Genomic DNA, 20,703 nt, shown 5'->3' with positions numbered 1-20,703 from the left:
TCTCCTTTGTTTGCTGTAAATAATGAGTGATTATGCAGACATGAAAGTCAATGGTGGCACAAGGTTCATTACCCTACTTTGCAGAGGGTGGCGAGGTCTGTTAACAGCAGGCTGCTGCAAGAGAGTTATTAAGGATGTGAAATCTCATTGGAATGTGTGCTTTCTATTTGAACAGATGACACCGTACATGAGTCAGCCGAGCCATCCCGCGGCGAGAACGCGGCACAAACACCAAGGATACCCAGCCGCCTTTTGGCAATCCTACTGTTCCTCCTGGCGATGCTTTTGACATTATAGCACAGCCTCCTCCCATCACCTGTCACAGAAAACATCAGGGTCTTGGAACACCAGAGATCCACCTAAACTGCTCATCCTAAGAAGGGACTTGTGATTGGTTTTTTTGGCAGATGTCAGATTTTTGTTCTTTCTTTCAGCCTGAATTCTTAGCAACAACTTGGGGCCAGGGGGGGACTAAAGTAGTTGCTGCCTCCCTCCCCCACCCCACCCCACCCCCTGCCCTGGCCCCTGACTTCCCTCACCCTTTCCGAATTAAATGGACTCCAGATGAACATGCCAAATTGTGGTAGTGACACCAGTGGTCGTCAGCTCCTGTGCATTCTCCTCCAAGAGCTCACCTCCGCTAGCGCACTGTCAGCGTCTATGGACAAGGAAGGATAGTGGCAGATGCAGCCAGTGATGGCAAGGCCCAGGAGGGTTTTACTCTCCCATACAATATTTATGCCTTCTTCATTCAGGACTGTAAGATGATCGTGCAGGGCATCATGTCACCATGTCAAGTCCAGAGGGGAGGTATTAAGAATAGCGATAATATTACACCATTTCCTCTAGGAGTGTATAAATGAACAGGCTTCGAAAAGGTTGAGACACTGGCTTTTTTTGAAAAAAAGATGACTGTCTTAAAGCATCCTTGACAGCAAAACTTGTGCTCCGTAAAAGAAGCCTTTTTGTCTAAGAGGCAGGTTGGGTGCTGGAATGCTAGCACAGAGCAAGTGTGAAAACAGAAAACTAGGTTTGTGGGGATATATGTACGTATGAGTGCCTCTCATTTTTTTTTTCTTTTTTTTTTTTTTTGGTGACGGGGCAGTACACACCAGATGTTTTTTTCCTCTGAATACTGATCACCATGGTGCTACAACTTTTCTTTTTCTTTTTTTTTTTTAAGAAACAAAAAGAGGCATTTTTATGAATAAAGTGACCTTCCCCGAGGCTGACAAGCCAGGGTTGACGAGTATATATGAAATAGCTTTGGATACTCCTCTGGGGGACAGTGTGTACCAAGGAAAGGATGTCAGTGGCCAGAGGAGATGTAATTTGGCTTTGCTGGAGCGCCAGTGTGCTGTGGCCTTTCCCCGACTCCCACCCTAGTACCCACATTTTGCTCCACATCCCACGACTACAGGGGCTCAGACACAAACCCCTGTCCCCCGGAGAGTTGGTCAGTACTACTTGGGAGGGATAAAGGGAATTTTGGAATAAAAATTCCAAAGTTTGGAATGAAAAAAATTCAAGAGTTGATTTTATATTCTTTCCCTTTCTGACACAGCCTGAAGCATAGGGGGAACATGTGTTTATCTGTGGGAGATAAACAAGATGGAGTCCCAAAGACTTTAACAAAATATTTTTTTAAAAATCCACTAGAATAGAAAATACATTATTTAGATATACTTTATGCTGAGAGTGAGTATATATGCTTGTCCTATTTAAACTTGTGAGAAAAAGTGGTATCCCTTGATACATTTAGAAATATGGGGGCTATCTTGTTTCATTGTGGGGGTGGGGCAAGAGGAGAGCAAACACAGGATGACCCTGTTTAAGGAATCTTAGCATGGCCAACAGGGATGTTTCCAGAACATTACCAGGAGATGCACGCCTTGGGGGTTTCTACTGGGGAGGCTGTCATGAACTTTGAACTCCAAAGCCTAGACAGGGAAAAGTGTCAGACATGTGGAAAAGAAATCAAGCCTTTTTTTTTTTTTTTTTGCTATTGCAAGACACATCAATAGAAACCATGCCTTTCAGAACAAAACATAAATGCAATGATTGTGTGAGATGTGAGCAACTGGAAGCATTCCAGCACAATAAGGATTTTTTAATATATTTGTTCTTTTTAAATGTACATGTTAACAAAAGGGGGGGGGGTCATATTATGGACACACTTCATGAATGGGAATTTGCTAAGAATTGTGAATAGGTATGAATCAGAGAAATATGTGAATGAAAGGCAGCTGTACAGGCACTGCACCCTGGAGAGTTGTACACATGTTGAAATGTAATCTGGGCTTACCTGATCCGTTTGGAGTGGATGTTAATGCTGGGTCTGTTCGCACTTGGAACCATGTGAGTCGGGTTGCCAGCCTCGCAGATACAATCAGTCCTGTTCCCCCAGACATCAGGAACTTCTCTGGAGTGGCAGAGTCTTATCACGGAAGGCAGCCACCATTTCACTGAAACAACAGTTCACAGCATTGGATTCTTTTTTGCATTAACTCTTTATATACTCAGTACTCTCAGTGATATCCAGTAATACTTTTTATTAATAGTTACAGGCTTGTTGGTCCAGTGGGATTTGGGTAGGGGGAAAAAAAGCTACCTTCTAAAACGGATCAATAGTCAGAACCAAAATAATACTGCATGTTCTATAATCACAAGGAAATCAAATGATCCTGTAATGATTCCAGTTAGTCATAACTACATTAGCAGTGCTAATTTCATTTTAGAAATGGTGACTTCTGTGGTTTTTCTAGCATTTGTCTCTAACAAATGATAAAATAATTACTCATGGCCCTCTCTGCCATTGTCTTTCATTTTCACAGTGAAATTAGACCCCTTTACTTCACCATTGTGCCACTACAAATTAAGTGTAAAAAAAGAAAAAAAGAAAAAAAAAAGCAAGACTATCCACACCAGTAGACAATGTGCTTCTCTACCTATAAGTGACGTACGTAATTGTAGGTAATGCTTGCCACGGAATTTTCAAGAAGATGATTGGTATCAGACAGTTTTCATCTTGTCTAAAACGTGCTGGTGGCCTTTTGTGATGGTGTTACAACCCTCAGGGGGCTTAGGAGGATGTCGATGCGACTTTGTAGCAGCTTTTAATTTCAAAAACAATTCAAAAGTCTGAAGGGCAGCCTTCGCTGCCTCTCAGCCCCAGTTAGTCAAACCCCAGCGACCTTTGCCCCTGGTTGCCAAGGGCTTTGCAACACGAAGCAGGGAAATAAGGATCTGTCTGTTTAGTGGATACCGTGTATCCTTTAATAGACCAGGTAATAGTCCGTGTTAGTTTAGACTATTGTTTTGTACTGTACTTTCTTGGGTGGCAGAGGAAAGAAAAGTAAAACGTTTAAAAAAAAAAAAACTGCGTTCTTTAAATTCTGTATTATTAGCAACCTCTGTTGTATATAGTGTTTGATAATAAAGTATTAATTTGATTCTTATGTCTTTTGTAAGTGAGAACAATAGCCTTTCAGGATACAAAACATGCATTGAGACTTTGAAACATCCAATGTATATGCGGCTAAGAAGAGTCACAAATGGCCGAAACACTGCTCCATACAGGACTCACGTGTGGTCATCGCCCTCCCAAATCTTAAGACTCCACCATCTGGGGACCTGGAACAACACGACTTTTTTTGATCGCTATTTTGTCCTCAATGTTTTCAAGGTCTGATGTTGGAGCCCTGTGGTGTATTATCCCCCCAGCATGTTGATTTGAGAAGGTTTAGGGCATTTAGTCTCAGTTCTGTACTCTGGATTTTCTCTTTGTGGTGGTTTTCATACACTGTTTTCATTTTCCCCCCCGAGAGTCTCGCCAGTATCAAGCGCAGCCCACGCATGGGAAAGGTTGCAGACCAGTTTGTTTGGGAAGGTTAAATGAGGGTTCTTTCTCTCTCTGTCATTGTGAAAGGAAGAGTCATACAGTACCTGTGGACTTTCCAGGACTTCGTTTTTCTCTGGTGCCTTAGCAACGGCAGCAGCCATTTTAAATAGTTTTCCCTAAATTAAAAACAAAACAACAGTTTAAACTCCCTCCCCTCCATTCATTGCTCTCAGAGCTATGATCACTAGTTTTTCTAGTTTTTTTAGAAACCACCTCCACCACACCCCGGTTTGCCTACACACACCCCCTTTTATTTCTTTTTCTTTCTTTCTTTCTTTTTTGTGTCTCTTGCCTTCCTCCCAAGTTTTATTTTCCCTCAGAACCGTGAATGGGCAGGTCTGTCTCTGGTTTGGCATCACTGAGTTTTTCCCATGCATTTGCCCCAGAGCTGCTCGGATGTGAGACAAATCTCCCTACAATGGGCTTGCTCCCATTGTCTGTACAGTTTAATAGATGCTGGCATGTTGGAGGTTACCCATGAGTCAAAATCCGCTTTCCATGCTTACTCTTGACACCCCATTGAAGCCACTCATTGTGTGTGCGTCTGGGTGTGAAGTCCAGCTCCGTGTGGTCCTGTGCTTGTACTGCCCGCTTTGCAGTTCCTTTGCACTTACTCATCGAGTGCTGTTTTGAAATGCTGACATTATATAAACGTAAAAGAAAATGTTAAAAAAAAAAAAAAACCAACCCACACACAAACAAACCCATACGATCTGTATTTGTATATACACGTGTCCGTACAAGTATACCTAAATAAAAATTAAAGATTTTCATCATTTTAATTGGAGCCCTCCTTCTACTTCTTTGTTCCTTGAATGACGCCTTTATTTCAGGGGCTACTTGTACTCTGCTGATTTTTTTCAAAATCTTTGTGGACAGAAAAGATAATACCACATGCACAAGAGAAGGCCTGAGAAGGTCAAAGAATGCAGGGCTCGAAATGGCCCAGTATCTAGGCACCTTCCAGTTATTCTGATGAGAAAATGGTGAGAGTTAAGCCTTGTCTCAGTATTTGAGCCTTAAAATAGGCACTATGACAAGCCCTGCATCCTAAACCAAGTGTTAAATACAAGAGCTAAATACAAATTATGTTCTTTTACTTTGCACCTATTTTTTTCACCCCATCAAGAAAAAGACAAAATAATCATTTTACAGCAAACATGTTACACTTCCAAAAGGAAGAAGGACAGTAATAATAATAATCACCTCAGTACAACCCAAAACAGCAATTCTCACTATAAAGGAAAAATTAACTTACTACTGTGTGACCTTGGGCAAGTCACACATTATCTTTGGGACTCATTTCCTTATCAGTAAATAACAGGGTTGTATAAATGATTTGCTTGATTTTTTAAATATTGCCCTTCCTGGACACTGCAAAGCTCATTCTGCATCTGAGTGATGTGAGATTTTGTCTTTGATGATGACATTGCTATAAGCACAATTTGAGAATTTCAGCCGTAGAGGGAAAAAGCATCAAATGTCTAACATAATAGATGCCTAATGCATTTCAAGACTTGGCTTTAATTATACCATGTTAACATTAAACTCATTGAAAGCTTTTTATTATACTTAATTATTTGACAGGGCACTAAACACTAATTATAACTTACTGTAACCTTTTTTTACTAATGAAGAATGACAGCTTTATAGAATGAGGAACAACTCATTAAAAAAAAAAAAAAAAAGATGTACTGGACTACCTATGTGCTCTTTTCAACCAGAACAGCATTACGTGGTCATTATCATCATCACCATCATCATCAAAAGCATTTAAATGATCATGACATTGTGCTCAGTGCTGTGCAGAATAAAGTTGATGTTTACAACCTGTACTTGTAAAGTTTACAACATAAGGCAGACATGATGTGTAAGCAAAACACTGTAATGCTTTATCAAGAAAATATAAAATTCAAGCATGTATGTTATACATAAGGGAGGAGATAGATGTTCAAAAAAAAGTGAGTGAAAAAAGATTGAGATTTTTAAGGAAGCTTAAGAGAAATCATTTCTACATATAGTCAAAATGGGGTTAAGAGCTTCCTACAAAATAGAAAACCTGGTGTGTTAAAAAACCATCGTGGGCTCAGAAAGGACAGTAAAGTGCATGGAGTCAATTTCCGTAGCAGCAACAGAGGTAACTCTGGAGATGAGAAAACCTGAGGATCACTGAAGCAAATTAGGAGGAGATTGGTCCATAGAAATCACCCCAGTGCCCTAAGAAGGTAGGGGAAGTGATGAAAAGATGACAATTTCAGATTCTGCTTTAGAGAATAACCCTATACCTGTTCGTGAAGCAGAGACTGTATCTACACTGAATTGAGAGATGTCCAGGACCGTGGCCAACATGAAGCCCACATTTTCTCAGATTAGAGCAAAGGGATAAAGTGCAGAACATGCAAAAGAGGGGACTAAGCATTTGAAAGTGACTGTGAGTCCCTGATTAAAAGGTCAGTTCCCAATAGATAGTGCTGCATGTATAAAGGGAAAGCAAGAAGGACCAGAGACGGGACGTGAGCAGTGTGGCAAGAAGTACACTTTGTTTGGTAACAAAGTTTTTGGAATCACCTAAGGTGTTACTCAAAAAGAATCAAAGGAGAAAATGTGGTGAATAAGACATGTATGTATCTGAATCCCTTATCCCAGTGATAATGATTATATCCTTTTATCTCTTCTTATAGGCAAATGCCACAAAGGATGTTCAAGATAATTCTGATTAAACGTTCACTGGCCATTCTAACAGTTTTTTACGAACTGTTTGAAAAAGTTTCTCAAAGGTTGTTTGCAAAGCTTAGTTTCATATACTGCTGATAACATAAGCATACTTCAAGAAAGCACTGGCAAAAGTGCTGTGGAAAGCATGATGATTTTTGCACAGTCCCTCCAGAAAACAAACGCTTCTGAAAATGATTATGAATAACTAATCAGGCCAATATTCTCTGTCAGTTTTTCATTTGATACAACCCACTGTATTATTCAAGTCATTCAGTGGTTAAATGCACATGTGTGCCTATTTTAAAAGCGAAGTTGTAGGAGTTCCCGTTGTGGCGCAGTGGTTAACGAATCCAACTAGGAACCATGAGGTTGCGGGTTCGGTCCCTGCCCTTGCTCAGTGGGTTAACGATCCGGCGTTGCCGTGAGCTGTGGTGTAGGTTGCAGACGCGGCTTGGATCCCGCGTTGCTGTGGCTCTGGCGTAGGCCGGTGGCTACAGCTCCAATTCGACCCCTGGCCTGGGAACCTCCATATGCCACGGGTGCGGCCCAAGAAATAGCAACAACAACAACGACAAAAAAAAAAAAAATTAAAAAAATAAAAACGAAGTTGTAACTGCTGACGGATGCTGTTAGCAGTAAATTTGCAATACTTGTGTGTCCTTTTTTTTATATGGATGATAAATGAATGTACAGGGTTTAAAATAAACAAAAGGGGCAAATAATTGCGTTGCCCAAAGAATTGGTCAAGGGCAACACCAAGGGTTCGTGTGCTTGAGGGGAGGGTTAATTAGTCGAACCACTCGAAAAAAAAAATCCATACACACACACACACACATATATATATTGCATCTAAGTAAAAAACTGAGTTTACTATACAAATGCTGCTTCCAGGCAAGTTCCCCCCCTCCCTTCCCCTTTCCAAAGAGAAAGCAGCTTCTAGGCCCTTCCTACACTATCCATAATTTCTAGAGTGACAGAAGAAAGGGGACCAAAGGCCTTGTGTACAGATATCCCACCATAACAAGCCTTTTGACCATTCCTGTCAGAGATCGTCACACTCTCTTCCCAAGAACCTCAGTACATGCTGAGAGTAAAACATGATTTCATGACTTTTCATTAAAAATCACCCCTGGTTCCATTCTAAGTGTCCCATGAGTTCTATCATCTTACTTCTAGAAGTGGCATGAGTTAGGGTCCACCCTGAAGGTTAAATAAAAACTTTCAGTTCCTCTTCTTGCTGTCTGCTTTTTGACTCAGTTTAATTCCTAAGTGTGGGGTTTTCTGAAACATGAATACAAGAAACCTTTTCGGTCACACAGTTGCCACCACAACACTCTGCAACGGGGATGATCAGAGCTACGGTGTGGACATGGGAAGACCTGACAATTTGAGGTAGAAGAACTACCTCCCTGAGGTTGTCAGTCAGAGTTAATTCAGAAGAATGCAATCTAGTGGGTGGCTCTCCGAGTCAATAATGTGCTTTGAAATATCCTGGATTTTAGTCATGATTATTCAAGCAAGAACTTCATGTCACTTGGAAACACATGGATGCTTGTCGATCCTGACAAGAACACAAAGAGAGGGACCAAAAAAAAAATTCTCTCAAAGAGATTACAATGGCAAAATAGAACACAATATTTTTGCAGGCTGTTTTGTTAAGTGCCAGGTGCTCCCTCAAACTGCCTGTATCTTTTGAGATGCAGGTAACCGAAGTTGTTTCCTTTCCATAAGGGCCATGAAACAAGACACTAAAATCAGATAAAGAACATGTTTCTTCCTATATATATACTAGAAAATTCATTTTATCAACACCCTAGTATCTTCTTTTTGTGTCTGGAGCTTGTTCTGCTGGACCAAATCACCACAACAACAACCCCAATTTGTGTAGCACAGAGTGTGAAACTCACAACACCTCTGAAATCTGTGCTTTGCTTTACTGGATCTGGACACATTTTCTGCAGCAGACAGAACAAGAAGATCTGTGTCTTTTTTTATTCCTTCCTAAAGACAGTGTGCCAGCCAGAAAGCTGACTCCATTTATTTCTCCTGCAGGGAGCCAGCATGTTCCTTCTCCTGGAAGATGCAGGTACTTAAAATAGTAATAGGCTTTGTGGTTTATTGAGAGTATTTCATCCCAAGATCTTACGGGCATAAAGAATAAAACATAAACTAATGGTTCTTTCCCACAAGCTTGGGAAGAATTAAATGGAAAGGAGGATTGTTATCACTCTTCCCTGGAGATGCAAGAAGAAAGTGACTTTCGTTAGGTAGCCCAGGGAAGGAACCAGAGGCAAGCTGATCCAAAATTTGAACAGAGACCCCCAGTCTGTTCCTTTTCATTCCTAAAAACTTGATTAAGAGCTCCAGCTGAAGGAAAACCAGTAGGTATGTTTATACCATCTTTAAGACATTTCTAATGCAACGCAGTTGTGAGAGGGTCATTAGGCAACTTCCTCTAATTTTCTTGTCTGTGAGTCAATGGTTTTATGATAAAAGTGGACTTCTCAGATGTAACTTTAATTCTTTAATTTCTCAAGGTATACCCAGTTTCTGTGCATATTCAAACTTACCTAAACATTATGAAAAATGTGAGAAGAATAATTTGTATTATCTCTTCTTTCAGTAGTTTTCCCCTGCCCCCCCCTCCACTTTCACGCTTCTATATTTTTTCTAATTTTATGTATTCACAGCACTTTTTTTTTCCTTGACATCATCTATGCTAAGCAGTGTAAAGACACTGAGGGTCACTTTACAAACATTTAAATGTCAGTCTGATACCATCTAAAGCCATAGGGCAAAAATGTAGTGGTTAAAAGAAATCCTTCTGGGGGATGGCCAGCCAGCCCTGTGGTATTCACAGATCTGACCACACCGTAGACAGTTTCCCAGAACACAGGGCATTTTGAATCCTTGGTGCCTTTTCCTCCACTCAGCTGACCTCCACATCCCTGGAGTTCCCCAAGTTCCAGGGCTGGGCAGAGCCATCATTACACAAATGTTTGGGCCCACAATGTGCTTGGTGGGTCTCGCTGACTAAGTATAAGGGCATTGACCATGAGCACCAGAGGATCAGGATCTATTCCTCCCAAGGTCTGACCAACCAAGGCACAAGGGTCCAGATGGATGACAAACATTCATGGTGATGGAGGACTTCCTTCAACTCTCTCTAGGTTAACCTTAGTCAGAACCAGACACTGGTGCCGATTACAAATCCTCAATTTACTTCTCCTACAGATTTTGAGGCTACCATGAATTATTAGAGTGCCCTGCATTCTGTGTAAGTCTTGCCCTTCTCCGGTCCCTGTCAGTATTCAACAAAGCAAGTTAATCTCCCTGGTAAGTGACAGCTCTGCCCCTTGTAACTGGCATAGAATCAATTTTGTAACTTGATTTGAGAAGTGAGGAGTATCGAGAATTCAGTACCAGCTCATGGATTCATTAGCAAGCTCAATCAGTTTTAGCTGGAATCTGTTTGGCTGTCCTCATCTCTGTTCTGCTTTTTTTTCTTCTTCTTCTCACTTTTATCATTGATCCTGCCCATAAGACTTATCCTTTACTCTGTCTAGTGGGGACACCAGGCTCCTTGGCTAAGGTGTTCACAGCAGACTCACACATCCCACTGCTCCAACCCAAGCTTTGACAGCTCCATAGAGAGCAGGAGGCGGAAAGTGGGGGAGCACTACATTTCCACAGAAATTGACCAAAGCTCCCCTGAAGGCCACAGGGAAGGAAAAGAGACAGCAGAAAAGGAGTAATCGGATTGCCAAGTTATTGTGTGCGCAGGTATATATGCCCATTCAGAAGTAGCCCCCAAGTACCAGAAAATGTTTTTCATTCAAGCTATATGGAAAGAACCAAGAACCTAACTCAGGAGTTCTGGTCGTGGCTCAGTGGAAATGAATATGACTAGCATCCATGAGGACACAGGTTCAATTCCTGCCTAGCCTTGCTTCGTGGGTTAAGGATCCAGTGTTGCTGTGAGCTGTGATGTAGGTCACAGACATGGCTCAGATCCTGCATTGCTGTAGCTGTGGCGTAGGCCAGTAGCAATTTGACCCCTAGCTTGGGAACCACCATATGCTGTAGGTGCAGCAGTAGAAAGACAAGAAAAAGAAAAACAAAACAAAAAAGATCTAACTCAGAGGAATAGACATTCATTTTTTTGTTGGGTGATTTGCAAAAGGGAAGATTGATTTTTCCACTCACTACAATATTTCCTCTGCTTCTAATCCCATTCTCTGCCCTGATCAAGTTTATGGATGTATAGGCAAGAACAACTGCATGGTGATTATGGGATGGTAGGCACACCTAGACAAGAAGAGGCCTTTGTCCAGTATAAACCTGCAACTGGGACTGCACATCTGTGCTGCCCTCTGTGGTCACAGAATCTTGGTACAACTGTCATTTGGAGAACCTCTCATTTGGGAAATCCACATAAGGGACTGAAGCACAGTCATACAATGGGCCTGCAACCCCAGTGAGGGGCTGACCTGGTCTCTCGCCCCAACTTCTATCTCCAACAGCTGTGACGCCTGTCTGTGGCCTCTGCCGAGCACACAGTTTAGTGGGAGGAGTTAACTTTGTGAGGAAGGATCTCCAGGTTTCCTCTAAAGAAATGGTTCCCCACCTCCTTGAAACTAGAATACAAATTTATATTCTCTGGAATTCCCATTGTGGCTTGGTGGTAACAATCCCAGGTAGTATCCATGAGGATGAGGGTTTGATCCCTCGCCTTGTTCAGTGGGTTAAAGATCCAGCCTTGCGGTGAGCTGTGGTGTAGGTTGCAGATGTGGCTCAGATCCCGTGTTGCTGTGGCTGTGGTGTAGGCTTGCAGCTATAGCTCCAATTCGACCCCTAGCCTGGGAACTTCCATATGTCACAGGTGAGGCTCTAAAAAGCAGATATATATGTATATATATTCTCCAAAATAATTTGTTCCCATGGAAGTTAGTGGGGGTTTATTCTAGTCTCCTCTAGAGAGTCACTCCAGGGAGTCGCTCCAGGCACCTAGAGAGAACAGCTGGAATCACAGCAGGCTTCTCATTTTAAAATAAGATGTGGCTACAGACTGCATGTCTGTGTACCTCCAAAATTCATAGGTTGACGCCTGAGTCCCCAGTGTGGTGTGATCTGGAAACAGGTCCTCTAGAATGTGATTTGGTCGTAAGGGTAGAGTCCTCATGATGAGATTAGTGTCCTTGAAAGAAGAGACGAGAGAGCTTGCTTCTCTCTACTCTCCACCTTGTGAGGACACAGCAAGACAGCCGTCCGCAAACTAGGAAGAAGGCCCTCACCAGAACCTGGCCATGCTGGCACTTTAATCTCACACTTCTCAGCCTCGAGCTCTGAGAAATAAGCTTCTACTGTTTAAGCCACTCAGTCTATAGTACTTGTTACAGCAGCCTAAGCTGACAAAGACAGTCTTCACATCACAGAACACTAACTTGATGACTTTACCACAAGGTCTTGATTGCTAAAGATCAAGAAAAATAATCTAGTGTAAAGGACAGAGGGAAGGTGAGATACACCATTGCTTTACAATCTAGAACCTTCTGTAATTTCTTGCTGTTGGCAAATACTGAGATCAAATCACAAGCAGACCGCAAGTTATTTCACTTCACCTAACACAAATCCCGACAAAGAGGAATATTAAGATTCCCTTTCTGAGCTTGGGCTTATCAGACACAACTTAGAATAGATTTACAAGGAGATCCTGCTGAATAGCATTGAGAACTTGGTCTAGATACTCATGTTGCAACAGAAGGGTGGGGGAAAAAATGTAATTGTAATGTATACACGTAAGGATAACCTGACCTCCTTGCTGTACAGTGGGAAAATAAAATATATAAATTAAAAAAAAAAAGATTCCCTTTCTATTTAGATATACTTCTTGGAGCACATACTATATGCCAGAACCTGTGCGAAGCACTGTGGACATTTTTCTAATAGGAGACTGACTGGCTTCACCCAGGTAAAGCTCCCAGTCATTATGAGTCATACACATTGATTATAGAACCTGTCATATCCACAGTCACCTGGAAGGAAGTGAAAGGAGCTATGTGTTCACATTCATGGTCATAGTTGACTGGACAGGGAGGGGGCACCTGACTCAGAGGCAGGCAATGCAAAGGCTAGTCAGGGTCCTCCATGTGTCCTGGGAAGGAAAAAACACCCCTGACCTTACTTACTATTTAGTAATTACCCAGGACAATTAGTATGGCCTTTTTAAGAGATAGTCTAAGTAGAATGAGTCAGAAGAGAGGGGGATAAATTAAAAAAGAGCAGATATATGGAAAACATTTTGGTCACATTCCTTCTACAAAGCCCTAACTTGTACCTGCTCAGATCCACAGAGCTGTTTCCGTAAAAACAGAGCCACTTTTGAGTTCTAGTCACTGGTCATTATGGCTTCTGTTTTGAAGTTTTCCTGAGATTCTGACTCCATTATTGAAACAGGCATCCTTAAAATAAGCCTTCATTATTTGAGGTAGCCTGAGTGAATCACAGTTCCTTGCAAGCAAAATAGTCTATTAAACAAATATGATAGGCTGAGAGGGCTAGGAAGAAAGTGCAATCGAAGCACAGAGGGAGTAATTAACACTGCTAGAATTTTTAAAACCTGATTTTGAATTTCAATGTCATAGTACTGAAGGAATTTGCCATATTTCAAAGGTCACGATATCTAAATTGACACAAGGAATTATATAAAATGATACACTTGATTTTCCTGAACACTTTTCACTTTTTTTTTTTTGGTGTGGTCAAATATAAAAAATAGTGAAAAGAGCCTCTTCTCTCTGCTGATATACCATATCAGCTGGAACAAGGAGAAGGTACAAGATTAAGTTTCTAATTAGAACGTATTTGAGATGGGCCAACAAACAATGAGAAGGATGCCAAAGACCACCACAAATGAGCTCAAGGATCAAGAGTGGGAAAAAAAAGACTTCCACAGGAGCAGACCAAGGAGAACCTTCTATAATTGGTCCTCTGTTTGGGAACCTGGAGCACTCTCCTATTAACGTGTGACATTTCCTTAACAAAGTGATGTACACAAGCAGCCAGGCTAATACCTGGATGGGTGGTAACTTGTTTCTACTTGGCACAAGCTCCTCAGGGAAAGCAGAACTTGCTGAGCAGTCAATTGTAACCAGTATTTTCCAGCACCTGTTAGCTGTTATGCAGGGAAGGAATCTCATTATCCAACATAAAGGCTGTCACAGTGGCGTGGAGGAATCCTCAACCAGCGTAGGCAAGAGCCACGAGACATACTGGTATAAATATTTTCTCTCTACAAGCTCATACGGTTTAAAAATTCCTTTTCGGGGCTGAGAATCCTTAAGCGGAAAAGGCAGGAAAGAAACGTTTCAAGGCATGAATTTGAGGTGCAAAACAAAAGATGCCCCCACTGGTTTCAATCTGTGTGCTCTGAATGGGAGGGGTGGCAGTGGGGAGCACATTATTCCAATTCCAGTGGGCTGCTGCCGAAGTTTGCTGGGTTCTCTTTGACTCCCATGAAGAGCTCTCAGTACTGATGCAGAGTGCATGGTTTAGATAAACTGGATTAGCAGAAGAGAGAGAGATGGATATAATTCTTCCTTAGACACTAAAAATGGGATGGCCATCTACTATAATAAGACCAAGAAAGGAGTCACGCTTATCTCACCTCCAAACTGACGTCAGTAATTATATGGAACATGAGAAGAGAGGTCCTTGTTAACCAAAGCAGAGGGTTTATCTGGCCTTTGTAGGCTCCTGGATAAATCCATTAGCATTGCTGCCCCTTAGTCCCTCTCTTGTAGTACAGTGTTTACCCTTATCTTCTGCTTGACACAGAAGCACAATCAAGACAAAAAGGAGGAATGTGTGGCTCTTCACTGCAAGGGAACGCCTCCACTGCTTATCTCTTTTAATTATTATTTATATTCCACATTTGTTTTCAGGTTAAAATCAAATAACAAAAAGTAGGAAAGCCACCCTGCCTTTCCTGAGCTCTGGTCTCATTAGCCAGATTTCCTTAAAACTCTTGGTACTTCAGAGAAGTTTTGCCAAGTGGCTAAATGAAATGCACACAATTGCAAAGTGTTATGAATATTTATGATGGTTTAATGATGGGATTTTTTTTTTTTTTTGCATCCATGAATAATAAAGACTCTAACAAGAACAGATAACGAGATGGGGACAAAACGGTGAAGTGGTTAATACAAGAGCGGCTCTTGGAGGGACCCCACTGAGCACAGCGGGAGCTGAGGGCCTCTCCTTCTCTCTTACCAGAACCAAGTGCAAAGCAGGGGCACAGGGGTTAGCCTATTTTCCCCACTCTTTCTAACAGATATCTTCAGCTAAAATAAGCATTTTATCCCTATTCTGTGCCTAAGCTCATGGTCTCCTCTGGAAGTAAAGGAAGATCAGAGTTCTAGAGGGATCCTTGTCAAGTGACCTTCCACTTGTAACAGCACTATTTCAGGCTTCAGTTGCCAGCAGGATTTGCTGCTTTGCCTCTTCTGAGCCAGTTAATAGTTAAAAAGCACTCCATGGAGGCTAATATTGCTGGGCCCTTGCTCTAGAAGCTGCTGACTCTCTCACAGGCCACAAACCTCAATTTGGGAAGGGCCTTCAGCAGAAGTTTGCAAGAGGTAAATGTTAAAGTTGTTGTCCCCACCGATTTCATGTATTAAAGCCATTAATTCCCTGTGTGACCCTCCCAGGCCTCTCTCCTAGCTCCTAGCCTCTTGCAGCCTGCCCTGGGAGCATACTGCCCTCTCCCACAAAAACCCTGCTGGTGACCCAAAGGACAGCTACTGACACAATGGGGGATTGGATCAAGGAGTTCTGGGCTAGCTGCCACCTTTGGCATAGGTGATTTACTCATGTGAAGCAAACTTGCCCCATCTCCCAAGATCCCTCATTCTCATTCAGTGAATATTTACTGAGCAACTACTCCATGCCACAAAAAAACACGAAGGAAGAAGAAAAATAATGGCCTTGTCTCAAGCATCTTACCAACTGGTGGGTGGAAAAGAACATCAAAAATAAGCACACCAAGTAAATGGTGGATCCTTAATAAACCAAGTAAATGGTGAGTCAAGCAACAAGGAAATAGGACTTCCATGTTTTAACTTGGTAATAAGCTTGCCTGATGTCATAAATATTAAAATCCAGAAAAGCTGTATGAAAATCAAATGATATTTTTAAAGTCCGTAAGGAGTGTGTGTCTTTAATACAATCACATGATGAGTACATTCCTTCAATAATGACCATGTCCTGCTTTATCTCCTTTGGGAATCTGAATTTCCATATATTGAGTCTGGTGTACACACACATAAATGTCCACTCTTCATAAGCTATCCTTGGGATTGCAAAACAAATACCAAACAATAATATTGCCTAATATTTGGTTAACCCTTGTGTTAGGAAATGCACAACCATACTTGTAAATCTATTGATGCAAATTTATGGGAAAACAATTCTCATCTGGAAACTTATTTAGAGAGTAAATTAGGCGCAGAGAAAGAATGGCTGAGAAGCTTCTATGATTCCTTCACTTGCTCTCCATCTCTATATTCTCCATCAGTATCTCACACAATCCGCCATCCCTGCCTGCCAATTTTATTAGAGCCTGCTGTGTGGGAATTTCCTTTCTCTGCTTTACTAGCTACCAAGAAAACCCCGTCAACGTGATTTTTCACACATTTTCTCTTCCTGTGTTTTGCATCTCAGCGAAATTTCATCTCCCTGACTCATTGTTAAGTGTTTCTCATCTGAAATCACACTCACTCATAATCTCAAATAAAGTGCAAAAAGAGGAAGTCACAAAAGGAGAAATTACAGACCAAAGTCCTTCTCCCGCCAATTACTCAGACATTAAGCAAAAGCTACATAGGAATTGCCCAGCCAACCAAGACTGAGTACCAACATCTACGGAATAGAATATTAGTCTTGGCATACAACATGCTGCATTCCACAGCCCTTTCTCCCTCAATGGAGCACATACATCTGTCTAGGTATTAAAGTCCGAGGAGCTGCTGATGGGTGTTTCATAGAGTGAAGAGTAATTGGAGGGAGTTCCCACCATGGCACAGGGGAAACAAATCCAACTAGGAACCATGAGGTTAAGGGTTCGATCCCTGGCCTTGCTAAGTGGGTTGAATATCCAGTGTTGCCTTGAACTGTGGTTGTATGTTGTGGACACGGCTCCGATCTAGCATTGCCATGGCTCTGGCAAAGGCCAGCAGCTGTAGCTCCGATTAGACCCCTAGCCTGGGAACCTCCATATGCCACGAATGTGGCCCTAAAAAGACAGAAGACCAAAAAAAAAAAAAAAGTGATTGGAAACTCATCTGGATTCTTATAAGATAGACTATAGACTGCCTCCCAAGTGGATTAGAAACAGAGCTTGAAGAGGGAAAACTAGAAAGGAAGGAAGAAGAGAGGATGGAGGGAAAGAAAGCAAACCCAATGAAAAGAAGACTAAGAAGTAGCCTTGGAAGGAAAGACTCTGTTCTTGCCATCTTAATAGCTCAAAAAACTCTTAGAAGAAATAAGCAGACTTCTTTTTTTTTTTTTTTTAACTGTACAAAACAAAAGGCGTAATCACACCAAAAGCTGAAATCAATGTAGGTACATTCTAATTCCAATGGATCAAATTTCATGGACTAGGAGCCCCAACAATGTACTTGAGCATGTACAGTAACAGCTGATAGGACAAAAAAAAAGATTGTACATCACAATGTTAAGCCCTCAGGCCTGACTTTTGCTTCTGACGAGGGCATGATGGTCATACTTGGTCAGTTGGAGATCCAGTGTAGGGCTTAGCTGGACATGAGTCCTACTATCAAGGACTTGATGTCTAAAACCATAGATAAAACATTCAGGACAGAGACTGGCAGAAAATGACCACTTAAAATAGGCTGTTTGAGTAGTTATGTGGGGTCAGAAGGCCAGTAGAAAAAAGACTTTCTGCTTTACAAAGGATGAGTGGGGAGGGATGTGTGGGATGAGAAAAAGAAAGAAAGAAAAAAACCTAAGCAATAACAGTCTGTAGAAAAATATCAGTGCTAGTCTATGTCAACTATTTCCATTCAACAGGTATTTAATTAATTAAAATAATTAATTGTTAATGGTTGCCTTTCATAGCATAGAAGTATTGAGGTCATGGAAAAAACAACGCATGAACAAAAAACCTATGAGGCAAAAATTTATACAGTCTTAAAGTGAATCAATCAAATAAAAAGTACTAAAGAGAACCATAATGACTACCTAATTTCAATCTTATTGTGGTTCCCTTGACCCCAAGCATGTACTTTAAGATCTCAAAAGATGGGCCAAGTCTAAAATAAAGGCATATGATGGAATCCACAGAAACCCCATGAAAGAGGCTCAGAGTGACAAACAGGCTGTCATAATCCCATAACAGACTTTGTTGTATCTAAACTTGCCATTTTATGAAAGATGACCAGCGAGATGCTGATTTCTATTAGCTTCTTGGTATGATTTACTAGATCACTGGCTCTGGTATTAGAGAAGCAAGAGTTTGAATCTTGTCTAGGCCATTTACTTACAATAAAAGACTTTCTCCACCTCTTTACCCATAAAGAACTGGGAGGACACATTCCTTAGATGCAGTTATTGGAAGAGTAATGCAGAACATTGGGTCAAATAACAACCATGGCGACTGGCTCATGGTAAATATTCACTAATAATTATCACCGGCAAGAATATTTAAAACAGTAGCTAGCAAGTATTTGAGTACAGTAACTACTTCCTCCTATTTTGTCTTATCTTCTCTGGCTTTCTCTTTCCTATCTTTCTTTTTCCTTAACTTGAGATGCAAATGTCTACCAAATTCCACCCCGATCTCTATTGCTTGTCATACTCCTGAAGAATGGAGGGAATGATGAGAATTTTCTTGTCTTACAGAATCAACAAGGGTCTATAGATGGTATACCTTGTAGTAGAACTTTATAAAAAGAAACTCATCACAATGTATCTGCCAAATTAGAATCCCTTGCTTATGGACAGTGCTCTGGAGGCCATACACATGCTCCCAACGTTGCTACCTTTGTTGAAAAAGTTTTCTAAACATTCCCCTTTTTAGCTGTTTTAAAAATCTTTCAGTGTCTTCAGTGATAAAATTTGTGTGTTTTGAAGGTGCACTTCATTTGGAGACATAGCCAAAAGTTCTTGAAAGCAAAACTGATAAATACAGAAGATTGTCTAACTGGGTAGTACTGTTTTTAAGCAAAAATGAGATGCAGTTTGCGAAGCATTCATGTGATTTTCTTGCATGGATTTTAAGCATTTCCAAGACATCGAGTCCTAAGATTTTGAATAAATTCATTATATTTGGAATGAGTATGAGTTTCTCAAGTTATTTCTTGGAGGGACAATTTTTGCTACTTAATTTCCTTTGTGTTTGCTTAAAATACACAGTCACAATCATCACTTTATAATCTTGTCTTATAGACACAGAGATGGTGACATTTCTCACATCTATAATATACCCTGTAATAAAAAAAAGTGTGAAAAAATTAAGAAATTAGAAATGTTTACTACAGAGTGCATCAGATTTCTTATTTCTCAGCTCAAGATGTGCATTATCTGTAGTGTGAAAGTTCTTGCGGCCTAATGGCACCATCTCAAACTAGAAACTAGTTAATAATACTTGCAAGGCATGTGAAGATAGATAGCACTTAACAGAGCAATATTCTGTTACTGGGCTTTTTATTTACTAGTGTTTTTTGGCAGAATAATAAAAATCTCCCTTAATTATGGTCATTCCAAGGTACACAGGATAGCAGACTTCATGAAACATCAAAAAAAAAAAAAATGATGAAGCTTCTTGTTCAAGATGGCAAGCCAGACACAGAGATACATTGAATCTGCAGCTCTATACAGAACAATTTCCTCCAAAAAAAAAAAAAATCCAAAAGTAGCTGAGTGTCACCTATATATGAGGCAAACGAGAAAAACCCCACAAGTAGGTAGGTGAGGCTGAGACAATCTTGCCATATACCCCACCTCTGGCTAAGTGATCCAACATCAACAGGGAATTCAAAACATTGAACTTCTCCCTGAGCAGCACAGACTCTGAAGCCCCAATCTGGCACATAAGCTTTTAAGACCTGCACCTGAAAGATCAGCCCCCAAAACATCTAGCCTTGAAAGCCAGTGGGGCTTGCGTCCATGAGACCCACAGGACTACAATAAACCCAGCAAACTGAGAAGCAATTTTCAAAGAGCTCACATATGCAGCCTTACCCACCCCCAGGACATGGCAGGAAAAGCATCTAGACAATCTGAGAAAGAGACTTATTTGCTTATATTAAAGTACAGCCCTGGCGGGGCAGGAAAGAGGGAAAGCATCTAATTTAACACACATCTAGGAGACTACTGCTATATTCTCCAAAGACAGGCCATTTTGTACCTTCCCTCTCACTCCTGCTCATCAGGATCTCTCAGAGAGAAGTTTATACCTTTGTCTAGCACTATTATTTGTGCTGTTGCCACCCAGCAGGGTTTACTCTTCGGGGTCCCATAGAATTTGAACCAAGAAAGAATTCTTACCAGTTATCACCCCAGAGCTCAGAAAACAGGCAAGAGACTGGCACCCATGCTTCAGTGAAAGAGGCTTATGAGTTTGTCTTCACAGCTGAGGCCCAAGGGGCAGAATTCTAAAGAAACAGACATCTAAAGGTGGACTGTACTCTTCTACAGAGACCTTGCAAGGTGAGCACTATCCTCATGCTCTCCCTCTGCCACTCTCCCAAGAGCCAGTAACTCCTAGACGGGAGCTTGAACATGTACCTGGTGCCCCAGTTTTCATATCTGGTGCTCCATTTATTGGTTGTCATCACAGGGGTGCCCTTGATCACCTTGATCACCCCATGGGGGTGGCCAGTGGGGTCCATGTTGACAAGTTCAATGGGACGGTGGAAAAGAAACTAATAGTTCTTACCTGGCAATCACCACATAGCTCAATACAGAGGGCGTAGAAAGAAAAACCCATCTCCCAGTCTTCCTCGAAAGAGGTTTTAAAGGCCATTGCCCCAGAGTCTAGCTTCCAATCAGCCTGAATCTAGGTGATA

The 20,703-nt window shown here is 41.3% G+C and overlaps 1 protein-coding gene across 2 annotated transcripts in view; it reads left to right on the top strand.

Annotated features, from left to right (window-relative positions):
- Positions 1-4,683, top strand: part of EFNA5 (ephrin A5) — a 285,390-nt gene extending 280,707 nt beyond the window's left edge. For both annotated transcript variants that reach the window (XM_047778391.1, XM_047778390.1), the window contains one exon: positions 176-4,683. In XM_047778391.1, the coding sequence (XP_047634347.1) occupies positions 176-297 (122 nt within the window). In that variant the 3' untranslated portion in view covers positions 298-4,683. The remainder of the gene's footprint in view (positions 1-175) is intronic.
- The last annotated feature ends 16,020 nt before the right edge of the window (positions 4,684-20,703 follow it).

Source organism: Phacochoerus africanus, chromosome 4 (assembly GCF_016906955.1).
Source record: "Phacochoerus africanus isolate WHEZ1 chromosome 4, ROS_Pafr_v1, whole genome shotgun sequence".
Taxonomy (NCBI): domain Eukaryota; kingdom Metazoa; phylum Chordata; class Mammalia; order Artiodactyla; family Suidae; genus Phacochoerus; species Phacochoerus africanus.
The sequence above is the reverse complement of the archived record's forward strand: the minus strand, read 5'-3'. Positions and strand labels throughout refer to the sequence as shown.